General features: G+C 42.4%; 1 protein-coding gene across 11 annotated transcripts in view; it reads left to right on the forward strand.

The window, feature by feature from the left end:
- The first annotated feature begins 1,262 nt into the window (after window positions 1-1,262).
- CNTRL (centriolin) overlaps window positions 1,263-19,951 on the forward strand; it is a 58,922-nt gene continuing 40,233 nt past the window's right edge. Inside the window, exons 1-12 of one of the 11 annotated variants that reach the window (XM_073314960.2) lie at window positions 1,263-1,547; window positions 4,718-4,984; window positions 6,095-6,228; window positions 6,844-6,974; window positions 9,018-9,159; window positions 10,113-10,299; window positions 11,319-11,512; window positions 13,925-13,981; window positions 15,055-15,174; window positions 16,200-16,425; window positions 17,930-18,039; window positions 18,522-18,716. In XM_073314960.2, coding sequence (XP_073171061.1) covers window positions 4,759-4,984; window positions 6,095-6,228; window positions 6,844-6,974; window positions 9,018-9,159; window positions 10,113-10,299; window positions 11,319-11,512; window positions 13,925-13,981; window positions 15,055-15,174; window positions 16,200-16,425; window positions 17,930-18,039; window positions 18,522-18,716 — 1,722 coding nt within the window. In that variant the 5' untranslated portion in view covers window positions 1,263-1,547; window positions 4,718-4,758. Of the gene's footprint in view, window positions 1,548-2,215; window positions 2,234-4,717; window positions 4,985-6,094; window positions 6,229-6,843; window positions 6,975-9,017; window positions 9,160-10,112; window positions 10,300-11,318; window positions 11,513-13,924; window positions 13,982-14,252; window positions 14,301-15,054; window positions 15,175-16,199; window positions 16,426-17,929; window positions 18,040-18,521; window positions 18,717-19,951 lie in introns of those variants that run through there. The other 10 variants (XM_073314955.2, XM_073314949.2, XM_073314952.2 and 7 more) reach the window with 10 other exon arrangements.

The raw sequence follows: 19,951 nt of genomic DNA on the forward strand, positions 1-19,951 counted from the left end.
CATGGGGGTTGGGTGGATGGAGGAGCCACTCCCTGTATAGGTATCCCTCCCCCTGCAGCTGAGGAGCAATGGGTGCAGGAAGCGAGTGGCAGCAGGGGGAGTTTGCAGAGCTTCTTGCAGCTGGGGGAGAAATGTGGGGTGGGTCTGACCCAGTCCCAGATACCATGCAGGGGAAGAGGAAGTCCCATCCTCCCTTGTTGAGCCAGGACTAGATGCTTATCCTGGCACAGGGTAGGAACCACCAGCCAAGTCTTCCCCAGTCCCACCCCTTGCCCCAGTGATTTACCTCTCTGCTGGCTGCCCTGGGCATTCAAGAAATACTGCTGTGGAGGACTGCATGACCGCCTTTGTGGCTTCCCTTTTCTCCCCCTTCAGAAAGTCATTTTTCTATGGGGAAGCAAAGAAATCTGCCAGGGGACATAAATTCTTCACATGCGCTGTGGCGCACAATTCCCCCAGGAGTACAAGGTGTATTATGTTTGAAAGATCTCATGGTCATCGCCTGGTTTTTGAATGATGGGGGCTGGCAATTCCTGCAGTCATGGCCCACACGCATCCACCCCTGGGGAGGGCCTCAACAACTCTGCTCAGGATACAGTTGAGAGGGGACAGGTTGGCCAAAGCTTGAGTGACACCTGCCATTTCAAAAGGCAACGTGGGAATAACTCAGCCTAAACTGGGGCCCAACCCCGCAGAGAGGCACTCGAGCCACATCGCTGCGTCTGCCCTCAGCTGGCGGGAGACGGGTCCTCACGCCCAGGCCCTGATCGGTGACCCTCGCTCCGCACTCGCGGCTCCCAGCAGCCAAAGCCCCGCGTCTGACACGCCGCCCCCGCCTGAGATCAAACCTCCAGCAACTCCACCACGCTAACGCGGCCGGGCGGCTCCCCTGATCCCCCCCCCCCGCCCCGGGGGACACCCGGGGCGGGAGCGCCGCACACTGGCCAGCCCGAGCCACGGGCCAAGCGGTGACCCACCCCCGGCCCGGCTCCTCCACAGGGCGCCGGAGCGGACAGGGCCTTGGGATCTGCGGCCTCCTCTGAGAGATCCAGGCAGGGACCGCTCAGTTCGCCCGCGTCAGCCCAGGCAGGGTGACAGGCCGGGCCGGACACCGGGGTCCGACACAGAGCCCTGCGGGGAGCCGCCTCAGTCAGAGCCCCTGGTGCGGGTGGTCCCTAAGCCCCGCCCCCCCCTGAAGAGCCCGCCCCCCTGAGGCAGGGCCCGGCTCCGGCTCCGGCTCCGGCTCCCCCTGCGCCGGGAGGGGCCCGCGATGGAAGGGGGAGCCGGTGGCCGTTAGGAAGGGGCGCGGCCACGACGGGCACCGCCCCTTTCCCGTCAGCACCAAACCGAAATGGCGGCGGCTCGGCTGCCGGCGCCGGGCTCTTAAAGGAGCCGCTGCGCCGTAAGTGTCGCGCCGGCGGGGCGGCAGCCGTCGTAGCGCCCGGCGGGAGGCCGGTTTGGCCACAAGAGGGCTCCAGGCTTGCCCAGGCCCAGAACGCCGGGGAAATAGGCGGCGGCGGCGGCAAGGCGTTACCATGTCAACCCAGGTAATCAACGCGGAGCCGTGGGGAACTCCCTGGGGCGGGGACCGGGATCCCCAATCTCCGAGACGAGACCGACCCCCTCGCGCCTGAGATGAGAGGGGCCCGACCCCCATCCCTCCCCCCCCCACCAGCGCCTCAGGTGAGAGGGGCCCGACCCCCATCCCTTCCCCCCCCCACCAGCGCCTCAGGTGAGAGGGGCCCGACCCCCATCCCTCCCCCCCCCACCAGCGCCTCAGGTGAGAGGGGCCCGACCCCCATCCCTCCCCCCCCCCCACCAGCGCCTCAGGTGAGAGGGGCCCGACCCCCATCCCTTCCCCCCCCCCCCACCAGCGCCTCAGGTGAGAGGGGCCCGACCCCCATCCCTCCCCCCCCCCCCACCAGCGCCTCAGGTGAGAGGGGCCCGACCCCCATCCCTTCCCCCCCCCCCACCAGCGCCTCAGGTGAGAGGGGCCCGACCCCCATCCCTCCCCCCCCCCCACCAGCGCCTCAGGTGAGAGGGGCCCGACCCCCATCCCTCCCCCCCCCCCCACCAGCGCCTCAGGTGAGAGGGGCCCGACCCCCATCCCTTCCCCCCCCCCCCACCAGCGCCTCAGGTGAGAGGGGCCCGACCCCCATCCCTCCCCCCCCCACCAGCGCCTCAGGTGAGAGGGGCCCGACCCCCATCCCTCCCCCCCCCACCAGCGCCTCAGGTGAGAGGGGCCCGACCCCCATCCCTCCCCCCCCCCCCACCAGCGCCTCAGGTGAGAGGGGCCCGACCCCCATCCCTTCCCCCCCCCCCACCAGCGCCTCAGGTGAGAGGGGCCCGACCCCCATCCCTCCCCCCCCCCCACCAGCGCCTCAGGTGAGAGGGGCCCGACCCCCATCCCTCCCCCCCCCCACCAGCGCCTCAGGTGAGAGGGGCCCGACCCCCATCCCTCCCCCCCCCCCCACCAGCGCCTCAGGTGAGAGGGGCCCGACCCCCATCCCGACCCCCCCCACCACCAGCGCCTCAGGTGAGAGGGGCCCGACCCCCATCCCTGACCCCCCCCACCACCAGCGCCTCAGGTGAGAGGGGCCCGACCCCCATCCCTTCCCCCCCCCACCAGCGCCTCAGGTGAGAGGGGCCCGACCCCCATCCCTTCCCCCCCCCACCAGCGCCTCAGGTGAGAGGGGCCCGACCCCCATCCCTTCCCCCCCCCACCAGCGCCTCAGGTGAGAGGGGCCCGACCCCCATCCCTTCCCCCCCCCACCAGCGCCTCAGGTGAGAGGGGCCCGACCCCCATCCCTTCCCCCCCCCACCAGCGCCTCAGGTGAGAGGGGCCCGACCCCCATCCCTTCCCCCCCCCCACCAGCGCCTCAGGTGAGAGGGGCCCGACCCCCATCCCTTCCCCCCCCCACCAGCGCCTCAGGTGAGAGGGGCCCGACCCCCATCCCTTCCCCCCCCCACCAGCGCCTCAGGTGAGAGGGGCCCGACCCCCATCCCTTCCCCCCCCCACCAGCGCCTCAGGTGAGAGGGGCCCGACCCCCATCCCTTCCCCCCCCCACCAGCGCCTCAGGTGAGAGGGGCCCGACCCCCATCCCTTCCCCCCCCCCACCAGCGCCTCAGGTGAGAGGGGCCCGACCCCCATCCCTTCCCCCCCCCACCAGCGCCTCAGGTGAGAGGGGCCCGACCCCCATCCCTTCCCCCCCCCACCAGCGCCTCAGGTGAGAGGGGCCCGACCCCCATCCCTCCCCCCCCCCACCAGCGCCTCAGGTGAGAGGGGCCCGACCCCCCATCCACATGTCCCCAGCGCCTCAGGTAACTGGGGACTGCCCCCCCCCATGTCCTGGCTGGGTCTCAGAGCCACAGGAAGGGGTGCTGGTGCGCGTAGTGCGTCAGTCAGAGGGTAGCAGAATTGATGTGCAGTTGTCATGTCAAAGTGCCCTGTGAAGTGCCACTTCTGGGAACTGTTGTTTACTGTGAAGTTGTGTTGTATAGAAGTTGTATTGCTGCCAGGGTGCAGCAATGTGCTGATTATGAAGTCCTGGTGATGGGGTGTGGAGTTACACTGATGTTGTTTTAGTGTGGCGACATGTGGATGTGCAGTGTAAAATCACATGTGCATGTTGTGTTAGTTCATAAAATAAAACAAATAAACCTCTTAATTCCTATCGTCTATGAAGAATGAGCTTCTGGCTGTTTTGGAGCCTTGAGGTGGACCAGAAGAGTGACTTTTATACAATCATGGCAGTTATCATCCCCTTTTGAATGAAGAAGTCTCCAAAGCTTTGTGCCACATGAGTGATTACATTGTGTCTAGTAAGAAAACCCCACGATAAAGACCATTAATCTTCAAAAGGCAGATGCTCTCATCTTGGCTTTATAAAGTGTGGACCAAAATGTGCTTTTGCCTCCTGGCTTGATTTTGTAAAAATCATTCCACAGTGAGGATGTGGGTTTATGGGCTTCCACAAACAGAAAGAATACATTGAACCTTTAGTTGATGAGTAGAATTAACCTAGAGTAAGTATATTTTATTATGTAAGGCATTTTATTTAGGTACCAGATAATCAAATGCCCTCAGCCTATTATGAATATTAACTGCATTGGCTTGCAATCTACTTCCAGATGCATTAAAGTCAGTGGAAGTAGAAGTATCATAGAATATCAGGATTGGAAGGGACCTCAGGAGGTCATCTAGTCCAACCCCCTGCTCAAAGCAGGACCAATCCCCAATTTTTGCTCCAAATCCCTAAATGGCCCCCTCAAGGATTGAACTCAGAACCCTGGGTTTACCAGGCCAATGTTCAAACCACTAAGATATCCCTCCCCCCCAATGGAAGTAGTGTGTGTTTAGTGGAGGGTCTCCATTTGAGGAATTTCCTCTTCCTGCATTGTGGTTCATCAGGACCCAACTTTACTAACTATTAGAGAATGGGGTAAGATACATCTTTTTTTCAAGGATTGTTGCTGAAGAGCTTTTTCTTAGGGTAGGATGGCAGAGAGGAGATGAGGTTTTTTTTACTCTTTATTGTGTGCCATCTAAATATGGCATTTTGGGAATTTATATCAAACACAGATGCCAAGACAATGTGTGCATAAACATCATTAAATAAAACAAATATACAGTATTTCAGTTTACATCTAAACAGTTTCAGTAAGATTTATATACATGTACAGTCCATGACAATCTTGAATATATATATATTTTTAGTTTTACAGATTTTTGCCAGATGACTGACTGCGTTCTGTGCAATGAAGAAAGGGTCATTACAAAGAACATCACCCAGAAAAAGACAGATATCACCCTCTCGTACGCCTAGTCCAATGTTGACTGTCACTTCAAGTAGCAGGTCACCATCTCCTCTTAGCAGGCAGGGCACACCTGCAACTTCCAAAAGAAGGGGACAGAGGTATCAACAGCTTGATGTTACAGTAGAAAGTGATGTAGGAGCTTCTTTTGAATATCAGATTGACAAAGGTATTGTGTAAATAATAAGAATCAACCCTGAATGCATTTAATATTGGCAGAATAAAATTAGCTACATGTCCATCTATTATAAGGTGTATTAAAGGGTCATTGTCACATATTTTAGACCCCATATTTAGCCTACCCTATAATAAATTGTCTTAAATTGCTTAGGCATCATCCAGATTCCAAATATCGACATTATATATTTCTGATTTTAAACCCCTAAGAACTGTTTTATACAGAGCATACCCCCTCAGGCAGCAGAGGGGGCATAAATTAACCGATTGCCCCTAATCCTAGACCTGTACATTATCATCAGTGAAAGGTGATGTACAAATATAACCGTAAACAAGACATCTTTGTTTCAAGTTCAATTGGAAATCAAACAGCTGGAGAAAGTCAGTATTTACTACATACACAAGATTAAATTAAAGGGACACTGATATATTAAAAATACATATGTAATAAGTCAATGAAAACATTTTATCACATATTATATGTAATATTAATATTTCAGCTGAAAGACTAGATGAAAAAAGATTTGGATTAATATTTATTTTGCTTCATAAATTTGCATGGTGCTTTATTATGATTTGTATTAAAGTAGCAAGGGCTACCAATATATAACAAAGAGACAATTCTTTCCCTGAAGAGCTACAGGAATAAAAGTCACATGATCCATGCCCCCAGATTTTATAATCCAAACAGGAATTGATGATGATGGGAAAGGTGAGGGAAGCTAGAAATCTCACTTAATCAAGTTCTTGGCACACAAGGACCGGGGCACTCTGATAGCAACAGTGGCACTAGAAACTGTACAGGGGTAGCAAAATGAGGCCCTGACTCCTTTCATCTTCCTGCACTAGACAGTGGAGGTGGACTGGCACAGGGATAATGCACACTGCATCTTGTTAAAGGATTTACCAGGTGCCCCTCCTCAACACTCCCAGAGGCATTGTATTTTCCTCAGGCACAACGCTTCTTGGAGCTGCTGTCAATGTGTATCTCCTTCTCAGCCTCTATGCAGGTTTCCCTTGTTTTGTTGTACTAACTAAGCAAAAGTATTACACTTTTTTTCTTTCAGTGCTAGTTGAATCACACTTTTTCTATAATTTGCAGATGAAGACAGTATTAGTCCAGGAGTTAAATACATTACAGAATCTCTTATTAAAAACCTGTCCAAACAGGAAAATTTGACATACGTAAAATCACTGAATCTTTCTCTTGCTAAGGATGGGGGCAAGAAATTTAAGGTGGGTTACTGCATGCAATTTCTTATTAACTATAATTCACAATAGTATTAAAGTTCAATAATATTTTAAAACATTGGAAATAATGGTTAGGAAAACACTTTAAGTAGATGAGAAGAGCCAGTCTACCTCTCTGGGCCCAATTCTGCAACCGCTACTTATGAAAGTAAGAATTACAGAATCAAGCCTCATCATGGTACAAATTACCATCGATACCAATGAGAGTTTCACATGTGGAACAAAGCTAAAACATGGGTACATGTTTGTGTAATTTCTCAACTTCTGGGTAGTGGTGCCTCTTATGGATTTATTTTATTTTAATTTTTTGTGTGGAAAGTAGTCCTTTCTGTAGATGAGGCTGGTCTACTGCAGAGCTAGTAGCACCTGTAGTTTTCCACTCTTTTGCAGTATGGAAAGTTGCAGGTGTGTTCAGCTGCAGGTGTGTCCCGATGCAAAATTTCAGAGCTCAGATTTGCAATTCTATGGTAAAGGGGATAATAATGATTTGTAGTAGCTTTTATGGAGACATGATTCTTAAAAACATAAACCTGCTGTTCTGAATGCAAATATAGGTACCATCTTGTATTAACAAACTACTACATATAATTTGTTTTTTAGTACATAGAAAAATTAGAAGAGTGCTCTAAACTAGAGGTATTAAATCTCAGTAACAATCAAATAGAGAAGATTGAGAAGTTGGATAAACAGTTAAAGCTACACGAACTCAATTTGTCCTACAATAAAATCAGGTAAGCGGACACTCTGTTTTTGGTGTGGGTGGAGAATGTTACTTATTTTTAAAAATTTAAGTTGTTCAGATTCTATGGTCAGGAGTGTGGTATAAAAGTTAGATATATTTAAAATATTTCATGCATTAATATTACAAAATGTTCTTGCTGTTTGTTATATGAGAATGGAAAAGATTCACCTTCAGAAAAGAGAACTGAAAGATTAAACTGAAAGGGCCTGCTCATGCAGTCAGTGCACTCATTAAACTCCTATTTTATTTGCCACAAAAGGGCAGCTTTCAGTGTTTTGGGAGGAAGTTACTCGATTGAAAAAATGCTGAGGGGACAGTGGATGGGATGAAAGAGCAACTTCTCCGTGCTCCCATTAGTTTTACCACTGATAAAGTAGGCTTATTAATTCTTTCTATAGGAGGTTTTCTTTGCAAGTGCAGTAACCACAATAGCAGTAAAGAGGTTAATAAAGGAAGTGTGCAGAAGACTGACTAAATAGTATTTCTACATGCTGCAGTGATGCAACTTCCTCTTTCAAGAGGGTTAGAAAACAAAATGAAATAATACCATACTAGTAAAGTGATATATACCTATAAGATTACTTTCCGTTTTTGCTTGATTATAATATACATAGCTTAAATGACACCTTGGTTATGACTTGTTTTGTACTGTTACTATGTATTTGAAACATATATTGCAGAATTAAGGTTAATTACAAAAATGATTGTTTGGGCTATTGAGGCACTTCTCTATTGGTGGCCATTCCTAACGTATGGTAGCCAAAAGAATAGGCACTGCAATAGTAACCAGTGTAGGCAGTCAACAGCAGTGATGTGGCGGCATACATTTTTCTTTTATGTCTATGGCACTATAAAAAACAAAACCTCTTGTATGGTCTACCTATTTGAAGTTGTTCAGTAGCTTCATAAAAATGTGTTCTTCACACCATAATGTCTTCAGGTAGTGCAGACAACCAACTTGCTGTGTTCCCAAAATACGTATGGAAGATATTTGTATTTACACCATTAAAAACCAGGTGACAGGTACATTAGTGTCATCTCATCTCACACATTTCTTTGCTTTCACTGGTTTGACAAACGACTGTGCTCACTGACAGACCTTTGAGTATGCCATATGATCACTTAAACACCAAATATTACACAAATTATACAAAGAGTCTAAATATAAAATTTACCAGAAATGAATGTGTATTACAAACCATTCCACCCCTTGTGCAGCATGATTGGTTAATGTAAAGGGATAACAGCATTGTCCGTAAAGCTCCACTATGTATGGGAGGTACTGTTGGGCCTCTTCTTCCTCTCTTACTTTTGTTGATAAGAAAAGTCTTTTTTAGTGTCTTTTTACACTACATACATCACATACATACTTGGATTTGCAAAATATAGAAATGCTTTCTGACCACGATTCTGACAAGAAAGTGAAACTCCACTGTGGAAAAAATGGCAGTTATGTGTATTAAGGTCAATTGAAAAGTACTTGCGAACAAAGGTAATTTAGTTATATATTTTCTGAAGCTGATTTCTTTCCAAAAGAGAAACATTCTATTGATTTTTTTCTTTATACTGTACATCTTCCACATTTGAGAGGCTACAGACTAGCCACACCTTTATAATCAAAATTATGGTGTCTGGTTTTTTGCCTTTGCTTGATTCATGTTTCCTAGGGCTGATTCTAAAATGTGAGAGAGGGGAAAGTGAATTTATTAAAATGAAACTCTGAAGGTGTTTTCATCATTTTAATTATAGTGTTAAAATAAGGAGATGTAAGATACTTAATGCATATTACAGAGAAATCTGCAATGAAGTCCAGCTACAATAGGCAACGTCTGTCTTATCTAACCACTTTAAAATATATCCAGGTTTTCAGTATAGTTTTGTTTGATCACCTTCACTGTGCATCCATTTTTACTGTTTTTTTCGGTGACCAGTTAAGACAGGTTTCAGTGTACAGTATCCCTGAGGCCATAGCTACACTGTATATATGATTTGCTTCATGATGTCTAAATTCTATTTCTCTTCTTGTTTCCAGTAAAATTGAAGGTCTAGAGCATATGCAGAATCTACAAAAGTTGAACCTTGCAGGAAATGAGATTGAGCACATTCCTGTGTGGGTAGGCAAGAAATTAAGGTCCCTGCGCATCCTTATTTTGAGGCAAAATAAAATATCATCAGTAAGTGACTTTAACTAGGAGAAATAATTGTTAGAAATATTTTATTTTTAAAAAACTTTCATATTTAACTTCTCAATTAATCAGCAACATGAAAATTACAGGCTCTCTGGGGAAAAGATATAATAATATAGATTTGCTGTCTACATAACAAGGCTACTCACTGTTTATCAGGAAAATTCTCCCTCTGTCACAAAGCACTCACATCATACAAACTATTATTAGTCAGGGCAATGTAAGGCTTTGCAAGCTCAGGAAAGACTTCATGGAAGTTGACAAGCTTCTCCCAAATTGTGGGTTCCATTTCAATTCTTCATGCTGTGTGCCCAACTCTAATTAGCATAAGTTAGTTACATATGTGCTTTGTGCAAAGAATAGAAATGATTGGCATTTCAAAAAAACTTCTTAACTGAGACATGATTAGATTAATGTTTGTGGTCCCTTTTGTGTACTCTGCAAGAATATGGCTGTGAGTAGGGCTCATTTTAGTGGTAGTAAAGCTCCTGAAGAAACCATGCTGTAGGAGCCAAGATGGTCCAGCCCTCTTTGAAGACAGCTTCACAGGGTTGGTGTTCCATTTCCCCATGAACCCCAAGGGTGTCTGGGATTGGAAAGCTGGTATTTCTCCCCCTCCCCCAAAGTGCCCCTCCACCTGAGGTGACATCTACTTGGAATTTCCAAGGTCAAGATTCCATAACTTTCTCTCCACTTCCCATGGGTTTCTCCCACAGAGAACACTTTAACTCCATAAATTTAGTTCACAATTTGAGCTCTGATATTGCTATATAATTTTGGTGGGGGCATCAGTTTTAGAAATTACATTGTTATATAAACAGTGAAATGTAGCCTTCACTTACATTAACAATGTATTTTATTTAAAAAGTAGAAAATGGATGGTAGGGGAGTGATTGTCTTTGGAAAGATGTCTAATCATTGTACCTTTCTCTTTGGTTTAGCTCCATGACATAGCTAAGCTGAAGCCCTTAAAAGACTTGACTTCTTTGTTCCTGGCAGACAATCCAGTTGTAAATCTGCCTCATTACCGCCTATATACCATATTCCACCTACGCTCACTGGAAAACCTTGACGGACAGCCAGTGACAAATCATGACAGGAAGGAGGCTCTTGAGAGGTTTAATTTAGGTAATCATGATGATATGTTAGAGCTACTGTGAACTATACCAAATTTAGAAGGTTATATTTAAAAGCTTTGTAATTCCTGATGTCATGATTTGATATGGATTATTAAAATTAAGATTTAAGTACACTGTTAAAGTTTACTGCCAACTTATGATGTGACCAGCTATGTCCTCTTAAAAACTGTTTAAAGGTCCTCCAAGAAAAAAAGGAGGATTTTAGCCTACTCAGTGTCCAATTCTATTGTAGACACAAGAAGAATTATCTTTTATTTAAATTCATATTTAAGAAGGCTGACTTTATGTATCATAAGGTCACAAGCTATGTTTTACTTCTCATCTCACTTTAAATTATGTCACGTATGGAAAATCACAGCATAGTGGGCTTGATTCTTAGTAACTCCGTTCCTGTGCTTGGGACAGGGATTGGGTGGGCAAGAATGGTATAACTTAAGCTTTGCTTCCCTTAAAAACTGAAGTGCAGTGCACTCTAGCTACACCCCTGCCGTGCTCCTAACTTTGGAGGTTGTGAGAAGGCCAGTATATAGCCCTTATACCAGCTCTTCCCTGGCTAAAGATACCCTGCATAAAGGATATTTTCAGGGCACCATTTCCACCCACATTGTGATCCTCTTACACTGCCAGAGTGGTATAAAGGAGCCTTAGTATAACTTCTCATTCTCTGTATATGCACATAGAGATAGCTAACCAAAACAAGAAGCTGGAAAGGTTTGAAATTTTGGTTTAATTGAAGATGCCTGTTTAAAAACAAAAGATTTCAAAGTTTGTATATCAGACATAATTCTGATATACATCTAAAGAACAAGACTTACATGTAAAGCACAATATAAGTAAAACAAGAATTATTTCAGGAAGTTCTCTTAAGTATTTATTTCAGTACAGATTTTAAAAAATTGTGTAAATATACTAATTGCCTTAAAGTGGAGAAGCACCATTGCTTCCAAGTTTCAGATTGAAGAAGCAACTGGAAAAATGTTTGAGTGTTTGGATTATTTTGTTTTGCAGAAGAAATAGAAAAATTAGAAAAAGATTTAGAGAAAACAATAAAAGAGATGGAGGACCTTAAAATTAAACAGTTTGAAGTGCTTGAACAACTTCAGCATCAAGATGAGGTGAATAGATCATTAAAACAAAAAACCCTTCAACAGAAACAAATCTACAAAGAACTTGAGAGGGACCTGGACACCAAAAATGAATTGGTAAATTAATCATTTGGGTTAAAAATAAATACTGAAGAAATATTTTTGAGAATCATTTTGTTTCACTAACAATAAATGCAATATAATATATGTTTAAATGCTTGGGGATTTATGTTTAAATTTGTATTTAGATGGCTCAGTGGATTGTAAGTGGGATATGAAGCTTTTCTGGTACAGGGCGATGCTTCAACTCCAGGCAGACTGGTAGTGACCAATCCACATTCAGCAGGTCTCTGGTATTTTGTGTGTAGTGAGTTAATGTTCTTGGACCAGTTCCTTGAGGGAAAGATCCACATTACCAGTTGTGACAGTGGTGGCTTTGGTAATCTTGGGGTGGAGGCCAAAGATGGAATGGGGCAGAGAGAATTAACTCACTGTAATTAATTTCACTCTACCTGGATGAGGCACAATGGTGAAGTTGCCAGGAGAAGTTTACACTTCCACTGCCTGTGCTGTATCTATATTGTGGATAAAACCAGGACTTTAGTCTCCAGGGTTGTTAAATCTGGCACCTTTCACATACACTATACTCAGTGTAGCACTACATTCATAAAGTCAACCGTCTGCTCAGATTGCTTAAGACTTATGTAAATGGTATTTTGTTAGACCGAGAACCTAGAGCAATTTACATATTTAGAGGTGTCTGACTAGGAGTTACCATAGTGGTATCTCTGAGAAGAAATTGCCATCTAAATTTTAAAGCACCTCCAGCTGGGGAAGAAGCAGGAATAATAACTGAAACTGATCCAATCCAGCACAATATACTTGTGGCCTTCCGAGTCAAACAAGCCCTAGAAAAGCGTTATACTGCAGAAGGACAGTCAATGCAGCATAAACGCCCATAAACAAATCTTGTTTAAATGGCCAATAGTTACAGAAGCCTGCAGATGAAAACTTGATGAGTTATAACTTGAATGCGCCATGTGTATATCTTCCCTTGCTGACACAGCAGGGGGTTCTGCCTTTTCACCATTATCTATCTCTCCATTTCCCAGAAAATCCTCCCTGGGATTGAAGATTTTGTGGCTTGGGAGTAGGCAAGCAGAGTAATATATGCTGTATCCTTACCAACTTCACAAAGAATAAGAACAAAACTTAATACATCCTGTGGCTTTATTACACTTTTGTATGCATTCCTTCTGTGTTATAGAACCATTGGTAAGCACAGGATGGTTGTGGTTTGAGGATTTTGTCCATGGACAGCAGAAGTTTCTCTGGCGACATGACTATATTGGCATTGTAATGCTAGGAAGCCTGAGAAGAAACATGGCCTTTGCACAGACTGCTCTGGCCCCTGGCAGATCTCACCTCTGTAGGTTTTGGGCACTGAACTTTCACTGACTTCACTGGAACCTGTGTGTGCTCATCTCATCTGAAAATTGAGCCCAGGGTATCTAATATTGGACACACAAATTGAGGCATCCAAAATGAGTAGCCACTTTTGAAAATTTTAGCTCTAAATTCTCTAAAAATATTACCTTTGTAATTCTATCCAGCATCTGCATGGATTCCTCCCACATGCCCAAGTAAATTTGCTAAACACCTTTAATTTGTACACCCACATTTCAAAATGTACAGATTTTTCATTAAAGAACCACATTCTGTATCTCTTTCCCTCCTCACTTACATTCTTTGCCCCCTTTTCTGCTCCTGTAACTTTTTATCCTGTGTGCAAGTTGAGTGGCCCATTGAATACCAAGAAACACATGGACATTTGCTTAGTTGTCTTTTCATTTAGTTTGCCTGGAAATAGGCAGTGTGTAATATACACATTTCTCCTGAATTAAGGCTTTCAAGTTATAAAATTGTATGTTTCCTATCACCTTAGTATTTTAAAAAAGCTAATGGCTGTTTGCCTCTAGTCATTTTTTGTTTAAAACTTTGTGTATTAGTAAGAGGTTAAGTTACTCATGGCTGCTAAATTTCTAGTGTACTGATGATTCTTCATTGTTTAATTTTTAAATTGCTGCTGTAGTGAAGAAAAATAATCCACACTTACCTTGTGATAGTAAAAGGTGTTTGCCACTGGGTTCTTCTTCATTACTGTTATTGTAGGTCATGTCCATTGTTTGCTTCTATTTTGCTCATATCATTCTAAGAGCCTGTATTTGAAGATTATCTTTCATTGCTGGGTGTAAAATGTAAAATTATAAATAATTAAACTTATCATTTGATTTATATACTTTCATTAGGTATGTCTGTGAAATCTTATTATTTAATATTTCCTTTCAGCTAAGAGATGAGTAGAGCTATACATTTGTATAAGTATACCCAGTATATTTTCTACCAAACAGCAGCATATTTCTAAAATGTAGTTCTCAGTATAGTGAGAGTTTAGCAGCATATATTTTACAACTTAACCCACTGTTATCCTTTGGATGACAAACTTTGCTTGCTTCTTTCTTCCTTTAGCTGGTATCTTGGTTTGTCACAGTTCCCTTTCCACTGAGCCTTTATTCCTCACTAAAGGTAGTCCCCATGTACAGCTGGATTGCACAATTTTGTATTTTTGCATAGGATATGCTTGCATGATGTCATAGTGTCAAAACATCTTAAATAAAAAAGTTACAATGAGACTAGTCATTTGCTTAATCTGCTATAATTCTTCTTCCTCAAATATTTTCTATTCTGAATGTGATTGAAGTTTTGCATGATACCAACTATTTAGATCTCTAAACCTTTCATTAAGCCTTTCCCTTATTCCAGTCTATTCTATATTTCTCTTCTTTTCCTCCATTAGTCCTACATTCTGCTGTCTATTGGAGCCTTGCTGCATGCTCTTCCTCAGGTATTCAGCATGAAAAGCTGACCAAAAAATAAATAAAAATCACATGATGGACCTTTGCTAAAAGTTTAAGTAACAACATAGGGTTGATATACAATGTATTACATTGAAGTTGGCTTTAACAATACTGTAAATATCTTCATAACTCAGTTTAACGTTAGGAAACTATGGGTGGTGTATTTCTTGCTAAATGTATCACCATTTGATAGCACAATTTAAGTTCCTCTCAGCACAAAAACATAAAAAGAAAAATGTAAGAAGAGTGGTGTATTGTATTAGTAGCCTTATCGTTGTTCACTAGTTAGCCCTCTCTAAAACCTAAAGTAGTTTAACAAGATGCACCTGAAACAAAGTTTCTTATTCTGGCTTGTTAAACCATTACTTACAGAAAATTTACATAGTTGATTGATTAGATGTTTGACTAAGTTAGTTATTGACATGCCTGTTTCTTGAAACCTTTAGTACATTGAGTAGCTATATTTGGGTTGTCTTTTTTGTGAGGAAAATGAAATATAGATTCAAAGGACCTTCATGTGATCATTTGTGTTACAGCAGGTTTGATTTTTGTCTGAGTCTTGTTTATAGTAATTTAATGTTATGTCCTTTGTTACCAAACCTTCTCATAACTGTTTTCTTGTATAGAGGCTTTGCATCACTATACAGTTAATGCATACAGTGATAAGTGCTAATGTATGTAGTAATTCAATATGGTACTTTGCTGGTGAAAGTGACTCATTGTGTTTTATACTGGCATTAGCTAAAGCAGAAGACAATGGAGTTAACCCGAGCATGCCAGAAGCAATACGAATTGGAGCAGGAACTGGCTTTTTATAAGATTGATGCCAAATTTGAGCCATTAAGTTATTTTCCACCAGAGGTAATTATTTAAAAAATAATGATTTTTTTGTGTTTGTCCCCTCTATTGCTTTGCATTCTAATAAAACTAAAAATGAGGCAGGACATGTTATTTACTGTAATTTTAAATAGAATTTGCTTTCTAAATAGTTACTGCTTGTCATTTGTGCAAATTAAACTTTGTTTGAAATTGGAAGTTATATACTTTTCTCTGCATGTTTTCTCGAAAGGCTTAAAGTCAATATTTTCTAATGTTACTATTAAGTGGCATTTAATATTTAAATATTAATGTTAATAGCTGTAAATTTGTTTTGGCTGAGTAAAGCTAGTGAATAGATCATTCATTCTTACTGATAATTATGCAATGGATTTTCCCCACTTTGGGCCTGATTCTTTAGCCTGTACTCACTCTGGGTGAAAATCTGACCCTACTGAAGTCAATAGTAAAACTCCCATTGACTTCAATGGGAGCAGGATTTCTATTCACTATTTTACTTACAGGAATAACCCCTTTTTGGATTGTAGAGTTTGGACCTCCTCCTTTAGAGTGGAAAGAGACATCACAACAGAAGTATAAAAAGATCAATGAGAATGTTCAATACTCCTGGTGAACTACTAATATATAGTTTTTGAAATATTCGGAAGAGTACAGTATGAGTAAAGTTAAAGGGCACCATCAATTAAAATCACACTTCTGCCTGAATTTACATTTTTAGTGTTACAAATATAATCTAAATTACTATAACTATAAGAGATTAGCAGTAAACAATTCCTTCAGTTCATTTGACAGAAGTTTTTATATGGTCAGTTTCACCAATGTGTCTGCAGGACTGTAGCCATAATCATTTTTTTCCATGTTGTTTGTGTGGGTGTCAATGAAGAACTCTTCATATATTTTTAAACTGTCTGGATTTCAAGTTGGTGGCCCTTAACATGTATGTTAAATTCAAGTTTAAATGTAAAAAATCATGAATTACTTTTGAAGCCTCATAAAACATTTACTGTGTATGAAAATAATATAAGATATTTGTTCTTGTCATGTCTCAGGATGTTGAACTTGATGATGTACCTGGTGAAAGCCCTTACATTGGTAAAGCCAGGTACAAGAGAAATATGTATGCCAAAAAAGGTTACATAGCTAATAAAGCTCAACAAATACAAGTTGGAAAAATTGAACTAGATGAAGATCTACAGAGGAACCAGCAGCTTAAATTGAAACTTCATCAAACTCTAGATGTTCAGCTAGAAGATAAAGAAAAAAAGATTCAAGCTGGTAAAGTTTTAAATTTTCTCAAGCAAAAATATGAAACCAGTTCCCTTTATCTGATGTCAGTGGAACATTTTGATTTATGCTGAATTTCCCAACAAACTGCTCAAACTTTAGAATTAATGTGATATCTACATTTAGCATTTGATTGTGTATTTTTAGTCAATGTAGCTACATTTCAAAATTACCGTCAAATGACAAACAAAAAATGAGGACTGCAATAAATTGCTTTGAGAATTTAGCATGAAGGGACTTGATAATAAAATATTATTCTTTGATGTTTAACTTACAAAAATGTAGTGTTAAGGGCAAGATTCATATGCAGATTTCAAATGCACTAGAGAGCAGATTTCTCCCTCTCTTATCCCCCCATCTCAACTAAGTAATGTAAGGTGAGTAAAATTGAAGTTGGAAATAGGTTAATGCCTGTGTATTGGCAGATAAAATGCTGGATTGTCTCCTTCCATGGGCAACCCATTGGCTGAGAGCAGGGGTGGGCAGAGAAGCTACAACACTTAGTGAGTTTCACATTTGTGAGTTACCTCACAACTGTTCAATCACAACAGGTTTTGGGGGATTAGTAGAAGTCCACCCAACCACATGAAACCTCCAGATTTGCAGGGGCTACAAGAGTTTACATCTTTGCACTGTTGCTTTTCCTTTTACCAGTATCAGCATGGTTTCAGCAAGGGTGTGGCTGCCACTGCCCAAGCCCCTCACAGCTGTGCAGTAACAGCTGTGGGGACGGCAGAGAAACGGACACTGCTTGAGGTAGCATTGGTTCCCAATGGTACAACTGGAATACCAGCCAGGAATGATGCCAAGTTAAATAGCCAGTCCCGAGTTCAACTCCCATCCTTATCCTGAAAACACATTGGAGTCAAATTTTCCCCACAGGGCACTCTGAGTAGTTTCTCTAGGGTGAAGAGATAATGCCAGGAGGTGACTTTTTTTTTTTTTTTTCTTTCCCACTTCCACGTCCTCAAGGAGTTCTGCCTGAGTTGGCTGAGCCAATCTGAGTCCGTTGTAGAGTTAATTAGGATAATCAAGTAAAGCAATATATTGTATATTTATCAAACATACTAGGGAGAAATCAAATTAAGAAAATTTTTACAATTAAGTATATGGCAAAAAGTAATTGTGAAAGATCTTATTTATGTGATGCTTTGTGATATAACAACTTTGTTCATCAGGGTTTCACTTAGAGTATGTCTACCTAGCAGCTCGGAGAGGGCTTCCCACTACAGTAGACTGACATGCACTAGCTCTGCTTGAGCTAGCACACTTAAAATAGCAGTGCGGCTGTGACAGCATGGGTGGCGGCTCAGGCTAGTCTCCCAAGCACCGTACATACCCATGGGCTCAGGCAGGATAGTACTCAGGGGGCATTCATATCCTCAGGGGGACATAGTCTAGAGAGGATATGGAGGAAACAGATAATATATTATCAGTGTTATACAGAAATTATTAAAGTGTGTTTTGATTTTTTAATTATTTATTAATTTTACAGCCGAAGGAAGATTAGCAGAACTACAAAATGAAATAGTAAGTGCAGAGCAACACGTTTTAAAAGCAAAGGAGGAACTTAAACAACTGCAAGACACTGTGGCTCAGAAAAAAGTATGTAAAAGCTAATAACAATGTGAAGATAAAGAATAAAAATGTTTTGAAGCAATGTAGACATAGAAAATGTAATAATATGCTCCTCCCAGTTTTGTCAAGAAGTCCAATTAAGACAAGATTTTTTTTTCCCCCTTTATTTACTTTCCCTTGGAATTTTTAAAATACACTTAAATGAGGGTTTTAAAATAATTATTCAGGCACCAGGTCTCGGAGGTTTCCTGGCTCATTGGGCCAACGTTACACAATTTGGAGATTCTAAACTGTTTGTTGTCAAAGAGTGAACAACATATTCCTATTTTCATAGCTAATTTGTGAGCACTTGTCACCTGAGCAAAATAACCAGAAACAAGATGTCAGCAAGCTGGAGTTCCTAGTTTGTATCTAATTTAGGTTAATGCAGACTATAATAACTCCATGTTTATCAACTATATCTTTCAAAAAGATTCTGAATCAGCTGTTTTTCCATACCTCAACTCCAGATTTCAGAAGCAGAAAAGGAAAGTCTTCAACAGCAACTGAGTGGCAAGATACTTCTCCTAAATCAACTACGAGAGGAAGCTTTGGAACTAGAAAAACACATGGAAAAACAGAAGCGAGAAATAGGGAATAAGCAAAAGGAGATTGAAGACTTGCAGAGTTTTATAGATTCCGTAGATCCAAAAGATCCAAGATATGTAAGTAAAGTACTAAAAAGTAAATATGGAAACCTAGTTTTTCTATGTCAGGTTTTGGATTAAGGTATACTTTTTGTTAGTTAAAATTCTGAATAAATATTTAACTAGAATCTCGTTACACCTAATTTTATAAAACAATCTGCTTTTCATATTATTTTAGCAATATTTTTAGCTCATGAGCTACTTATAAGATAATTGTTTCCTTTAGTTGCTTGGTATTAAAGATGTGTTATTACCACAGAATTTAAAATTGGCTTCCACCTTTATCAAATATATTTATGGAAGTAGAGTCCAGATTCTGAAAGGTATTTAGGCACCTAACTCCCAGTGAAATTAATGGAAACTAGGCATCTTTTGAGGATCTAGGCCTAACTATTCAACTAAAAATGTTTACTTTGTTGAGGTAAACCACATAAACATTAAGTTTATAAGATGTAACTGTTTGCATCTGTGAAAATTTAAGTATTCAAGACAAGTTACTAAAAAGTCATAGAAGTTATGGCATTGTGTTCATTTTTACTATGTGCTACATTGTATCTAGATCCTAAAGCCCCAGTTCGGCAAACAGATGTATTCAGGGAGACCCTTGAAGGCAAAGAGGTTCCCTGCAGGTGCAAGGGTCTACCTGCGTGCATCTCTTTGCAGGATCAGGGCCCAAGTGGTTAAGCCACTGAACTAATCTGTTAAATAGGAGATAACTGTTGCAGCTCCATAGTTAAGGCCCGGACCCTGCAATGAGCTTTGCACACTGGCATGGTGGGGTCTGCCTTTGCGGAACATCTTGCAGGACTGGGGACCAAAGCTGGAACCAGGCTTCTGTTAAAAGCTGTAATTTTGACAAGAGTGAGGTTTGTCCAGTTCGTCTTCGGGAGGACTATATTTCTCTCCCCGCTTCTACCCTCCCTTAAATGAAAATATTTTCAACATGTTACTACAACGGTCAGGTGTTGTCATAAATATAAAGGGAAGGGTAACCACCTTTCTGTATACAGTGCTATAAAATCCCTCCTGGCCAGAGGCAACATCCTGTTACCTGTGAAGGGTTAAGAAGCTCAGCTAACCTGGCTGGCACCTGACCCAAAGGACCAATAAGGGAACAAGATACTTTCAAATCTTGGGGGGGGGAGGCTTTTGTTTGTGCTCTTTGTTTATGGGTTTGTTCTCTCTTGGGACTGAGAGAGGCCAGACAGAAATCCATCTTCTCCACCCCATCCTAATCCAAGTCTCCAATACTG

The sequence above is a fragment of the Lepidochelys kempii genome, chromosome 16, assembly GCF_965140285.1.
Source record: "Lepidochelys kempii isolate rLepKem1 chromosome 16, rLepKem1.hap1, whole genome shotgun sequence".
Classification (NCBI taxonomy): Eukaryota; Metazoa; Chordata; order Testudines; family Cheloniidae; genus Lepidochelys; species Lepidochelys kempii.